This window comes from Drosophila novamexicana, unplaced genomic scaffold (assembly GCF_003285875.2).
Source record: "Drosophila novamexicana strain 15010-1031.04,08,12 unplaced genomic scaffold, DnovRS2.1 tig00004555-arrow-pilon, whole genome shotgun sequence".
In the NCBI taxonomy this organism is placed as follows: Eukaryota; Metazoa; Arthropoda; class Insecta; order Diptera; family Drosophilidae; genus Drosophila; species Drosophila novamexicana.
The window spans coordinates 2,355,539-2,367,689 of NW_020825052.1; the positions used below are offsets into that span (position 1 = coordinate 2,355,539).

Here is a 12,151-nt window from a genome sequence, read left to right on the forward strand (position 1 = left end):
TAGATGCAATCTTCATTGCAATAGGTATAGTTTTCAAAAACTACGCGACAGACGGACATGACCAAATCAACTAAACTCATCGTTCCGATCGAAAATATATATATCTATGGGATGGACATACCTTTTAGATAGAATATACATTTGGGCAAATCCAATATAGCTTTTTTAATCCATTTTGATTGGGTAATAGAACTATATATACACAAGCTTTTCTTACTGGATGGGTATATAATATAAATAACTTATCGAACGGGTAGAATAACTATCTGTTGATGGGAACAATAAATTTAACAACTTTTCAATCATTGAGTTTTCTTAGCTTTTGTATTTTTATTTTGTTTCCTTCTATTACATACCACCTTAACATAATTCATTAACTTATAACATTATACATTTTTTTTTTGTAACTTAAAAGTAGGTCATACTGTACATTTTGGTTATTTAATATAAGTTAATTAGGTACTCAGGTTTTTATAATATAATATATGTTTTAAAGCAAACAAATGCTTGGCTACAAGCCACTTTGGGTTCGTTGCGTTACAAATTATAAAAAAAGACTATAACTGAAGCATATACAATTTTGGGTATTCAACATATATTTATGTACAACTCGGTTAAACCTTGTTCAGCCTCAGGAAAACTGACTACGGTCACGCGATACGCGTCGCCAATGGGCTAGTATTCGGCGTATGTTCGTCTATAAAATAGTCTGAAAAGAAAGTAAGGAGGTGATTAAAGAGTCCACTAAATAATAGTTATTTATGTATTGTTTGTGTGGTATAACAATTGAGGGAAATGAATTCATATTCATCCAAATTGCCAACAAGTTTCAATAAACATAAATAAAGCCAATTTACCTTAAATACTCAAATGTTAATAATTTAGTGGTTTGGAAATTGTTACAATGTGCGGTCGAGATGGGCTTTAAAAGGCGACGTCGTGTAATTCAGGTTTCGTTGGCATAATTTGAACTGCAATATATGTTAGTTTGAGTTATTATAAAAACCTTTGCGATGCAAGATTTGACTACTAACCCGATTCAATGCCGTTCCATTCGCTGACTTCTGGATTATAACCCTTCTGATGCGCAACCTCATGATCATCGACTGACCCATTGTAGACTTGCAAATCGGTAGAGAGTTCATGCTTCGTCATGTCATCAAAATCGAATATTTCGGTCACTTTTATATTGTTGGTATTATTATCTGTGTAATAGTACGCATATAGCGCGTCGTTATGCGCAGTCATCTCAATGACATGCCCGACATCGCTATCTAAAGGTGTTGTATCACTGCGTAAGAGTGGAAAGTTAGGACAATAGGTTAATTTAGGGTTTTGCAAACTTAATTACCATTTATCGACAAGAATTGAAACATGTGGGTTATACAAATGGTTGGAGTGAAGAAGGCCGGTTGCATCAAAGTGTGGCTGATCGTAGAGCTGTGCGTTTGGGTTAGAAATTAGTTGTATACTCAACAGGGGCAAAGGTAAATACTTACCGAGAACTTGTTGAGAAAACGAACTGTCATGGCATTATTAAGCTGAACAATAAACTCTTCAGCTATTTGACGCATCTGTTTTGTCAGTTTTGGTGTTAAGGTGGTGATTCTAAATGATATAAATTAAAGAATATTAATCAAACTGGCCGTAACGGACAATCGAATTAACCTACTTCGATACTGTGGCCAGAAAGAAGTCCATCGGGACTGTAGCCGGCAGCGAAAGCAATTTAATTCCGCGATGCTTAAAGATCCAATTGGCCAAACCCTTGTTAGCCTGCTCCAAATAGTCTTGTATAACGTCCAACACGGTTTCCGGCATATTTGAGCTTAACGCATCCTGAAACATTGAGAATAGGTGATTATTATGGACTGATGGGCCATTATATATATATATAAGTCGTACCTTTCTATGCTTTTTGCACTCGCGGCATTCCTCTGATTCTATCTCCTGCGATGTCGCAACTGTTTCAGAAACTACAAACGTGGACTGAACAGCTATGCAACGTCTGCAGTTGATTAGGTTATTGCGATGCAGAAATTGCAGTGCATCATCAAATCCCTGCTGGCAGAACTTTGAGAGGAACTCGGCTCTCGGCGGGAACAGAATGCGTACGAAGCGGTTGACGTTCTGCCGTGATATCTCGATGCTTGTGTTGGCCCAGTTAAGGTGGAATAGTTGCGAGCTTTGGTCGCGCGGACAAATGTCACTCTCGCCACAAAAAGGGCTGACAGTAATGGTGTTTTCGTCCAGGATTGGCAAGTTATCTGAGAACGCACCGTCCATATACCGCACGCCCCGAAAACGCGGTGGCAAAATTCCAGAAAAGCCCGGAATAAAGCAGGCACAAAGAAGTGCTTGCAGCACCTCCTCACGGGACGCAAACTCCGAGATTATCACGTTCTTGCCGTCGTACACCCGTGTCAGTGAGATGTGCAGACGTCCGCTGACACGCTTATGTGCGTCATCGGGCAGATGTTTCTGGAGGCCCTCGAGCAGGCAGGTCTGTATATTGAACGACGGACTGAAGGGCCCAAGCGAGTGCCGGCGCGCCTCGTTCACCACGCGAAAGAAATCGGAAGTCATGCTACCTATAATGGGATGTGACCGAAAAATGTGCCATTCAATTAGTGTTCATCTTAAATTAATCAAGTCGTATTTAGCATATGTATGTATATAGTCCACGCACTTTAGCATCATTTCTGATGTCAACGATGTCAATTCAAGATTGCTGGCTACCTAGTTAGGCGATAGGAAATGACGTGTGCACCTCGTGCTGATTGGGTTGTATAAGTGTTAGTTTGGCCTCCATCGAGCATTTTAACCGATAAGCCACTATAAAACACACTTCTCTCTCTATATATATATACATATATATACGTAGGCAACGATTGTTTTGTTTTTGCACATCATGTTATAGTTTTGCGTGTGGCAGCAGCTGTTTTTTTCTTTCTGAAAACCCAGCTGATAAGAATCCCCTTTTGTTGTTTGTGACTTGTGAATGCCTTTAATGTTCCGACCCTAATTCAAAGGCAATCGCATTCCGTTCATAAATACAAAGATAATACAAGAGATCGACAAATATTTATTTATATTGCCACCTTAATTCAAACCCAAAGCGAGCTTCCGCACAGTAAACGAAAATATTAAAAAAAAAAAAATCAAAATATTAAAATATGGAAAATTTTTGGCCATTTTATGACACCTTAATGGAACAGCTTATCAGTGTAAGGGTATACGTTATTTCAAGGTTATTCTGGATGTTCTTTCACAATTTTATATATATATATATTTTTTTGTCGCAAAAACAGCGAAGATATGAATCATATCCCGTCTTCCGATCAGGCGATATAATATTGATTAGATAAGTATGGGGAGCATTACCCGAAATTTTAATATAAATTGATCGCAAAAGAACGTAACAAATTCAGTTAAGGACTGATGTCAGATTCTGCCCGTAACAAATACGCATTAGATCTGCTTCCCTTGGATCGTATCTACCTTCTGCAACCTGTATAAACTCATATATACATATAATATTCACAAATTACCGCAATAGTACAGCGGGTAGGCTTCGAAAGAGGATAACTGGGAAATGCACATGGCTCACGGTGGGGGTAGTTTCGACTAATGAAGGGGATGTGGTGTTTTGTTTGGAATTCATACTGTACTCTGAAGCCGTTTAATTGGTCGCTCAGACAGCTGGTTACGTCAGCGTTGCTTCAAAAAAGTAGCTGAATCCAATGTTGTAAATAGCTAAAAATAGCTGAATTCGGTTGCTAAGCACAAATTGCCAATAGAGGGTTGCCATGGCTTGTTCGTTGGGCTGCCTAAAAATAGCCAAATTTCAACTGTTTTCGGCTAATAACCGCTGAGAATAGCACATTTACGCTAGAAAATAACTCAGTTGGCAACACTGGTTGGCACACACGGTCAATCTGTGCAAATTAAACCTTAACTGTCATTTGCACATATATATGATATTTTTTCAATTAAATTAGATTATATTTTTTGAAGCGTACGTAAATACAAATGTAATTACACACATGCAGATTTTTATTGAACCGAACTTAAGTACATACATACATACATACATACGCAGAAGTGTAAAAAGACCTCATCAGTCACAATGAAAAACGGGCTGATAAGTCGCGTCACAGCGCAAAACACAGCTGCTAATTTATTGTAAATAAAAACACTTGTTATAAATCTGTTTATATGTACTCTTATATTTATGTATGTCGCTATATTCCATATTTGATTATGTCTAATCAAATAGGAAACTCATTCACTTTGTTTCGCTGAGTGGCTAAACTCAGGCCACACAGAATTGACGTCAATTGAAGGGGGGTCTATTCTAAGCACATATATACATACATACATACATACATACATACATACATACATACATGCCTATAGCAAACGGTAAAGACCTAATAACTTTTTGACTTACAAAATACATGCATACATATACACACATGCATGCATGCACACATGCGTACATCTACACACATGCATACATGCACACATGCATACATATACAGACATGCACACACATGTATACCTGATATATCTGATGACTGATATCAGTCAAGTAGAAGTTTCGTGTGCCCGTCATTAACTGGTTTCAAAGTTCGAAAGTCATTAATCTAAGGAAAACAAAGCAAATTACACGCCTGCAATTGATAATTAAATTAACACACACATGCAGACACATGCACAAGCCGCATCTTTTCTAACTGGACTGCCGTTAAAAGTGAACTGCAGCAGTTAATCTGGAACAGGTGAGCCATGAATCATTCTACCTGACTGCCCACCGAACTTTCTACTACTATGTGGCAGAAAGCAGAAAGATGCCGCAGCAGCGGCAACAGGTAAATGTACAGATGCACATACATAAACACGTATGTATGTATGTATGTATGTAAAAGAGATATAATTGTTTGCGCCAAAAGGCACGAAATTGGGAGAAAGGGTTTCAATTGATGCCATCCAGCTACATATGTACATACGTATGTATTGAGAGTAAAACATATTTTAGAGCAGGTCTTTCTTTACAAACAAAACTCCTTTTTTAGCTTTAAAGAGATTTGTGAATAATTAATAAATGAAAACAAATAACGATTATTTGTACGGTTTTACATGTGTGTGAGTCCCTAAATAAACTACGAATCAGAACACGCCCTCACAGATAAGCAAGGTCGACCTTCAGAAAATTCAACAAATAAGTCGTATATGTGTGTGTGTGTGTGTGTGTGTGTGTGTGTGTGTGTGCGTGTGTGTGTGTATTTTTACAAATGTAAACAACATTCTCGTTAGTTTATTTTTAGGGCCTGTCACACTTTACATATATTACACACAAATATACGTACGTACGTGTGTGTGAATTCAAGTTGCGGCGTATTTTCATGTTTCGTTTCGACAGCGACGAGCCCCCAAAAAAATGGGAGTGTACACCACAGCTGGCCACAGTTGGGCGTGTGTGTAAGTTGTAAATATTTATGTACGTACACACATATGTAGCTTGGTATGTGGACAGGAATGTAGTTGAATGATGGCATGATGAGAGCATGTATTATAGATTGATCAACATAAAATATCGCATTTAAAAAGGCAAACGATCATGGGTCGATGTACGCCCTAATCTAAACAGCCGAGCCATTCAATTTTGTGCTCAATTCGTCTAATAAATATTGTATAAAAGCAAGAATATACATATATATAGATAATCACATACATGAATATGTAAATGTATATGTATATACATGTACATATACATATGTATAAGAGACATACCTAGTGGCAAATCGCATAGCAGGCAGCATGCTGCCAGGGAGCCAGCGGAGGCACCTCCGATTTTTTCTAGAAGTAAATGCGGGGCATATTTCTTGAAGGAGACAGCAACGCCGACATGATATATTCCAAGAAATCCGCAGCCAGCAAAGGATAAATTCATTTTGTATCTTCGATGATCAGCACTTTAAATATGTTTTGATAGGAATGTCTTAACTTTCGCACTTTTGAACTTAACGTTTGACTGAGTTCAATATGTTCAAATACAGGTGTCTGTTGTAGATTTATTTCTTTTGTTGTTTTTTATATATATTATTTCGTTTAAGCTTTAAGCTTATTTATGATTTGTTTATTCACTTTCCGCTCACAATCAGATTGAACCGTTACGTACAGCTGCTTAAGCAACAATGAATAAATGAAATGGGTTGCCGCTATCGAAGAATTTATTAGTATCGATAAATACACAAATTTAGTCTCGACGTTTTTTAGGACATTGCTGCCGACCTATCGATAGCTTTCTTTCTCTAGGCGCGTACTTGAAACGTATTGACCATATAGAACAGAAATAAAGACATATTAAAATAAATTAAAGTCAAGGTCAATGTGACGTTTATGTGAAATTTTTAAATTAAAAAAAAAAAGTATATTAATATAATTTATGGTACGGTTGTAAAGAAAAATATCGCTATTGGTATTTTTGAGCCCAATATATCGTGCCATGGGCAAGTACGCAGTGGCAAGCTAGATAATATTTTGAAATTAATTCGGTATGTTACTCGACTTATGAATTTTAACAGAACAATATAAAGAAATAAGGATATGTTTGAAGACTTTGTATCAGCTAAGCTAAAAAAAATGTATTGCCTCATGGAAGCTACTCGATATTGCTAGTAAACGATACTACTACTACTAAGCATATCGATTATTACGGCGAAATTGGGGCGCGGCGAAGACAGGCTGCGGTGCGGCGAAGTTTGTTAGTTTTGTGCTGTGCTCGCTAATATATATGCATTTATGTATTGTATATTCACGAAAAAATGGAATTGTCAAATAAATTGAAGGCGAGTGGATGGTAAGTAACTCACCCAAGAGGGCAATTACACTTGATATCAACAAAATTACCAGGCACTTTACCGAGGATGGATTAAAGACATTAACAAGCGCCGTCGGCGACAACCCCGACCCATGCAAAATAATTGATGAAGCTTTAAACGTGAGTATAAGCTTTGCCAAATGTGACCGACCGGCTTGCAGCTAAACAAAGAGGATTAATCGCCGTTTTGGCCCAATTGCAGCGCGATCTGCGCGACATCGGAGGCGGCGCATTGCCAACCAAACGCGAGGACAGCTCCGGGGAGCTCGCAGGTCGCATTGTGCTGCAGGTACAGAGAGTGCGAAACATTTCTGCCCCGAAGAGCAATGAGGAGTCGAAGGCTGCGCCGCGGCTCTTGCAGCTGGAGCTGAGCGATGGCCAGGCAACGTTACAGGCCCTGGAACTGGAGCCTGTGCCAGCGCTGAATCTGAACGTGGCGCCCGGCACAAAGATTTACTTTCACGCCGAGAAATTGCAGCTTATACAAGGCTATCTGCTGCTGCGTCCCAACGATTTCAAGATATTGGGCGGGCGAGTGGAGGCGCTTTACGAAAAGTGGGACTTCGCCCGCACAATGCTGAAATACGCACGCAGCGGACGGCCACTCAGCGGATCGACTGCTCCGCCGCCGTGGGTCGCATTCGGCAAGAGCATCGATGCAAATGCTGATCGCAACTTCAAGAGTCTCGCACCGAATGCGGATAAGGACAAGCCGGCAAAGGAGAACGACGAGTTCAACAGCATGCGCAGCGAAGCTATTGCCGAGGCCAGCAAGGCGGGCGTAAAGAAAGTTTTCGGCGGTGGAGGCCAGAATATTATCGATCACAATATTAAGAAAATTCTCGAAAAGGGCTTTAGCAAGGAGGAAGCAAAGACTGCATTGCAAGCGACACGTAATAACTTGGAACGCGCCCTCTTCAATCTGAAGAGGCGCAAGGATGCGGCTGAGGGATACAGCGAGCCCCCAATAAGGGGCGGACGTGGCGAGAGGAACGGTAGGGAAGGAAAGCGTGGCGCCAGTCTCAAAGAGGAAGCCGAGGCCGCAAAACCAGCAGCAAATGCCACACTCTTCGACTTTCTTACCACTAAACTACGCACGACGGACACGACACCGACTACCGAGGCAGCCGGTGAATCCGCAAAACCAATTTCAAATGCCGAGAAGACGACTGTCAGGCCATATGAAAACGATTATAAAGCCTCGGCTGTAACATTAGCTGAGACCAAGACTCAAACCTTGGGCGAACGCACGCGATTTGAGAACAATGTCTCAAGCAGCTTTGCTGCGAATCGTGGCGGGCATTCTGGCCGACCTTCACGGGGCGGGGCACGTAGTCGGGCTGGACGCGACGACCGCTCGTCACGTGGCGTAGGCAGCAGCTACAACGATCGGGGTGGAGCTGGGGGTGGCGGCAGCATGCGTAAGCATGAGAGCAACTCGCGTCCATCTGAGCCGACACATGTTAAGAGCGCCAATCGCAATGGTCATGACCACAATGCGGCATCAAGCAAAGCTGGCTCCTCGGAGGGCAAGCAGGAGAGTTCTGCAAAAGATCAGGGGAACAACAGGCGCACGAACGAACGCCAGAATCATCGCAATGGAAATACTCGAGCTGAAAATGGGACTGCCAGCAGCAATCACAACAATCGACGTCGTCAACAAGGAAACGGTGGATCAAGTGGAGCTGGAGCTGGCGCTGTTGCCCCCGCGGCTAAGGGCGCCAACTCTTATAACAACAACAATGATGAATTCAACAATCGCTTGAACAAAGTCGTCGCAGAGACCGCAAACTTGAAGCTCAGCTCCTCCAAGCGTGAGCATAGACGCGGTGGGCGGCAAAGCGGCGGACAGTCCACCCGCCAGCAATATGAAAGCCCGGCGACTTTTAATCAGGCTCCAAAGTCGCTTGAGAAGAGTCTTCCAGCTCAGCGACAGCAGAAATCGCAGCAAGAGAATGCTCGACAGCCATCGAATGCCAGTTGCACTCAATTGCCGAACGGATATACTTATGATCCCAGCAAAATCATGGGATTCCAAACCAAGGAGACAAATGAGTTTGCCATGAGCCTGCTGAAGAGCCAGGGACTAACCATTGTGACGCCCAACCACTCTCCGGCACAGGCCCAGCCAGCAAATAACTTGCCTCCTGCACAAGCGGGCCCAACTTCCTGTATGTCGTCTAACCCGCACCCAGTTGCAGTACCATCGCCCCCAACAAATCTAGACCTGGCTCCGTGCGATGCTTGGGTGTGGAAGAGCAATGATTTGTGTATGGCCAAGTATTGGGATGATGGACGGGTAAGTACACAGTGCACAGTCGCATACTCTACGACTTTTATTAATGATCGACCCAATGCCCGTAGTACTATGAAGCCGAGATAACTGCAGTCGGGGATAAAACGTGCGTGGTGTACTTTCTCGGCTATGGAAACCATGAAGAAGTATTAAAATCCGATATTCTGCCGATTACGGACGCCCAAAACAGGCCATTGACCAACATGTCCCAGCCACAGCAGCCCCAGACGACGCGTCATCGTGGCGATCGCCAGGCTCAGCAGCAGCAGGTGTATGTGCCGCCACACAAACGGGAGTATTGAGCAAATCGAACCTATGCAAAACTAAATTAAATGTGTCGAACAAACAATTATAAACATTTTTTACATTTACATGCATGTGAACAATGTACATAAACATGTACATATACGTACATCTATTCAAGGTTAAACAGTTTATGAAATTTAATGTTTAATAATATTCATTTGCATTATATGCACGGTATTCAAGCTCATCAAAGTCATGCAAAACCCAATGCAGTCGTTATTTTCTTCGTTTCCGTAAACATTCTTACATTCACGTTATCCCAATGCGTAGGCTTTCACAGCAATTGGATAGTACGAGATTGATCTTATTGTATATAACCTAAAGTTGATAGCAAAGGCTGCTCATGATATAAGCGGGAATGATTTTGTTATTATTTTTGTTACAATTTCAAAGTTGGATTACTAATTTCCAAAAAAAAGTGCAAGTGCATTTGCATTGTTTGAAAAGTACCCAAAGTGACCTTATTGGTCGAAGCAAAAAATCCCAAAAACGGGCAATGTTGCAAAACATCAAAAATATATGAGCATGTGCGGGAGATTTAGCACATGTGTTGATTTCTTGCAAAACAAAGTAATGGATATGAATATTAATAAGCTTTATCGCAGTGCCTTTAGAAGTTATCTCAACAGGTTTACGCCTAAGAGGCAAGGGACGTTACTCCACACTGTTCTTACAAGTATGGTCTCCCTAAATCGTGTGTATTTTAGTTATTACCGAAAATTAAAACTCGGTCACACTTGCTAGCACGTGTTTAGTAGCTGAAGGAACGGCTTGTTTTCGTGTTTTAAAATAAATAAAATAAAATGGTTAAAGTGAAACTGGAGCACACAGAAGCGGCGGATGTTTCAATTAAAGTCAGCGATAATGTCACCATCAAAGAAGAAGAGACCTATGACGACAAATTGTTGTTTGTTAACGCCATAGCCAAACCAATGGCGGGCAAGAAACTGGCCAAAAAATGCTACAAATTGGTGAAGAAGGCCATGAAACACAAAACCTATTTGCGAAATGGTCTGAAGGATGTGCAGACGCGTCTGCGCAAGGGCGAAACCGGGTAAGACTTACTATCCAAATGCACATTACTCTCAATATCTCCAATAATCTAATGGTGCCCCACTCACAGCATCTGCATCTTTGCCGGCGATGTGACACCTGTAGACATTATGTGCCACCTGCCCGCTGTTTGCGAGGAGAAGGGCATTCCCTACGCCTACACGCCCAGTCGCGCTGACCTGGGCGCCGCGATGGGCGTTAAGCGGGGCACCGTGGCTCTGCTGGTGCGACAGAACGAGGACTACAAGGATCTGTACGATGAGGTGAAAGAGGAATTGGCCAACTTAAATGTTCCCGTTTAAGCTTTTAAAGATAATGATGTAATTTCGATAAGAGTTCTGCTTGATAAGTCACAAAGTTTGACAATAGTATAAGCCCATCCATTTGCATTTGCACGTAAAGACGTTTGAACACATGCAGATTTAAATGCCATTATTATATATTTTACAAAAATAGATCATATTTGACATAAAGATCATATTTGTAAACTATATAAACAAGGGTATTTTAGACTGTGTCTTCTTTCCTGTCAAACGTGTCAATACCTCACTTTACTGCAATTTAAGAAATATAGAATAAAGTTCAAGTTAAACAATTTGAATGAAACAATGTTTAAATTAAATTTGAAAATTATTGTATATATGTTGAAACCCGATTTTGTTACCCTGAAAACTGGCGTTGGCAATTGCTTTTGAGCTGGCCAGAAAACTTACCAAATCTAGCAAAACCTTTTGTTCAATATTGCAAAACGTACATCTCGAAATGATAAGTTAATGAACAAATTCATGTCGAGCGAATTTTCTTGTCTTGGTATCAATTTTTGTCATATGTTTTTCAAATTGCGAGATGTATGTAATATATATTCATTATTCATTATCATGTGTGTACATTGGGTAAATCAAATCAAATGGAAGAACTTCCATATATATGCTACATCCGAGATAGGCTTTCTGCTGTCAGATTATTGTTTTTATTATGAATTGAAGAGTCCTTCCGGGCTGCAAAGATCTCATTTCATAGGTGCGTCTTTCTGTTGCAGGCAGCGCATATGGCGGGACCGGCCGAATCGGTCCAACATATTATATAGGAACGATCGGTGGAAAAGAAGGTTCCTGTATGGACAAATATTTTGTTTATCCAGGTATGTTGACCAAATTCGACTTTTAGCTTAACTAGTTTAACTGTGCTACTTATATGTGTGTCAAATTCTATCAATTATTACTCAATGGAAAGAATCTTTCCTCACATATCTCTAAAGCCGCTAGGCAAATGTCTGCAAAGGTATTAAATCTTTAGCCTGCTGAAGATATCGGCACTTTCTCATCAGTTTAGGACTTTCTTAGCATCGGCTAAAACATCATTATTTTATCACATTAGCTTTCGACTCAGCCAACCATCTGCTGCTTACCAGGTTGAAGGATCTGCTTCCACCCAAATATTGCAGTTCTTTCCCGTTCAAGATATATATGTGTAGGTATTTGCGTAGCACTGGCAAAAAAAAAAAGATGTTTTTGGTGTCCCTTAGGGATTTTTAAAAGTTTTTTTTTTATCTGTATGTATTTTTATAAATTGTTTTACACAGTTCTGAATTGTGTGTAGTTTGGATGCGT

The 12,151-nt window shown here is 40.7% G+C and overlaps 3 protein-coding genes across 4 annotated transcripts; 2 read left to right on the forward strand and 1 right to left on the reverse strand.

Moving 5' to 3' along the window:
• Nucleotides 1-25: 25 nt before the first annotated feature.
• On the reverse strand, nt 26-6,189 carry LOC115770102 (1-acylglycerol-3-phosphate O-acyltransferase Pnpla3). Of its 2 annotated transcripts, XR_004018811.1 has the most exons (8): nt 5,797-6,188; nt 1,906-2,591; nt 1,673-1,839; nt 1,500-1,608; nt 1,352-1,440; nt 1,035-1,291; nt 858-971; nt 26-709 (listed from the first exon to the last, which is right to left on the reverse strand). XR_004018811.1 is itself a non-coding variant. In XM_030715215.1 (7 exons), the coding sequence occupies exons 1-7, from the start codon at nt 5,954-5,956 to the stop codon at nt 651-653; spliced, it is 1,527 nt and encodes a 508-aa protein (XP_030571075.1). In that variant the 5' UTR covers nt 5,957-6,189; the 3' UTR covers nt 26-650. The 2 variants fall into 2 exon arrangements, 1 of the variants encoding a protein (XP_030571075.1); XM_030715215.1 differs by lacking the exon at nt 858-971 and having other exon boundaries at nt 5,797-6,189.
• Nucleotides 6,190-6,616: 427 nt separating this feature from the next.
• Nucleotides 6,617-9,619, forward strand: LOC115770386 (tudor domain-containing protein 3). Its single transcript, XM_030715635.1, has 4 exons — nt 6,617-6,865; nt 6,919-7,006; nt 7,089-9,185; nt 9,251-9,619. Exons 1-4 carry the CDS (start codon nt 6,831-6,833, stop codon nt 9,482-9,484), a joined length of 2,454 nt encoding a protein of 817 aa, XP_030571495.1. The 5' UTR covers nt 6,617-6,830; the 3' UTR covers nt 9,485-9,619.
• A 617-nt stretch (nt 9,620-10,236) lies between these two features.
• LOC115770161 (H/ACA ribonucleoprotein complex subunit 2-like protein) lies at nt 10,237-11,142 on the forward strand. The gene is made up of 2 exons (XM_030715320.1): nt 10,237-10,542; nt 10,612-11,142. The coding sequence occupies exons 1-2, from the start codon at nt 10,292-10,294 to the stop codon at nt 10,841-10,843; spliced, it is 483 nt and encodes a 160-aa protein (XP_030571180.1). The 5' UTR covers nt 10,237-10,291; the 3' UTR covers nt 10,844-11,142.
• Nucleotides 11,143-12,151: the final 1,009 nt, after the last annotated feature.

Excerpts from the sequence above, each read along its gene's own strand:
- LOC115770102 (XM_030715215.1), bottom strand. The coding sequence starts at position 5,956 with ATGAATTTATCCTTTGCTGGCTGCGGATTTCTTGGAATATATCATGTC. Across the intron at positions 1,840-1,905 it reads AGTGCAAAAAGCATAGAAAG|GATGCGTTAAGCTCAAATAT; the intron begins GTACGACTTATA and ends TCAATGTTTCAG. Across the intron at positions 1,441-1,499 it reads GTTTTCTCAACAAGTTCTCG|CTCTACGATCAGCCACACTT; the intron begins GTAAGTATTTAC and ends CCAAACGCACAG.
- LOC115770386 (XM_030715635.1), top strand. The coding sequence starts at position 6,831 with ATGGAATTGTCAAATAAATTGAAGGCGAGTGGATG. Across the intron at positions 6,866-6,918 it reads AAATTGAAGGCGAGTGGATG|GCACTTTACCGAGGATGGAT; the intron begins GTAAGTAACTCA and ends CAAAATTACCAG. Across the intron at positions 9,186-9,250 it reads AGTATTGGGATGATGGACGG|TACTATGAAGCCGAGATAAC; the intron begins GTAAGTACACAG and ends CAATGCCCGTAG.
- LOC115770161 (XM_030715320.1), top strand. The coding sequence starts at position 10,292 with ATGGTTAAAGTGAAACTGGAGCACACAGAAGCGGCGGATGTTTCAATT. Across the intron at positions 10,543-10,611 it reads CTGCGCAAGGGCGAAACCGG|CATCTGCATCTTTGCCGGCG; the intron begins GTAAGACTTACT and ends CCCCACTCACAG.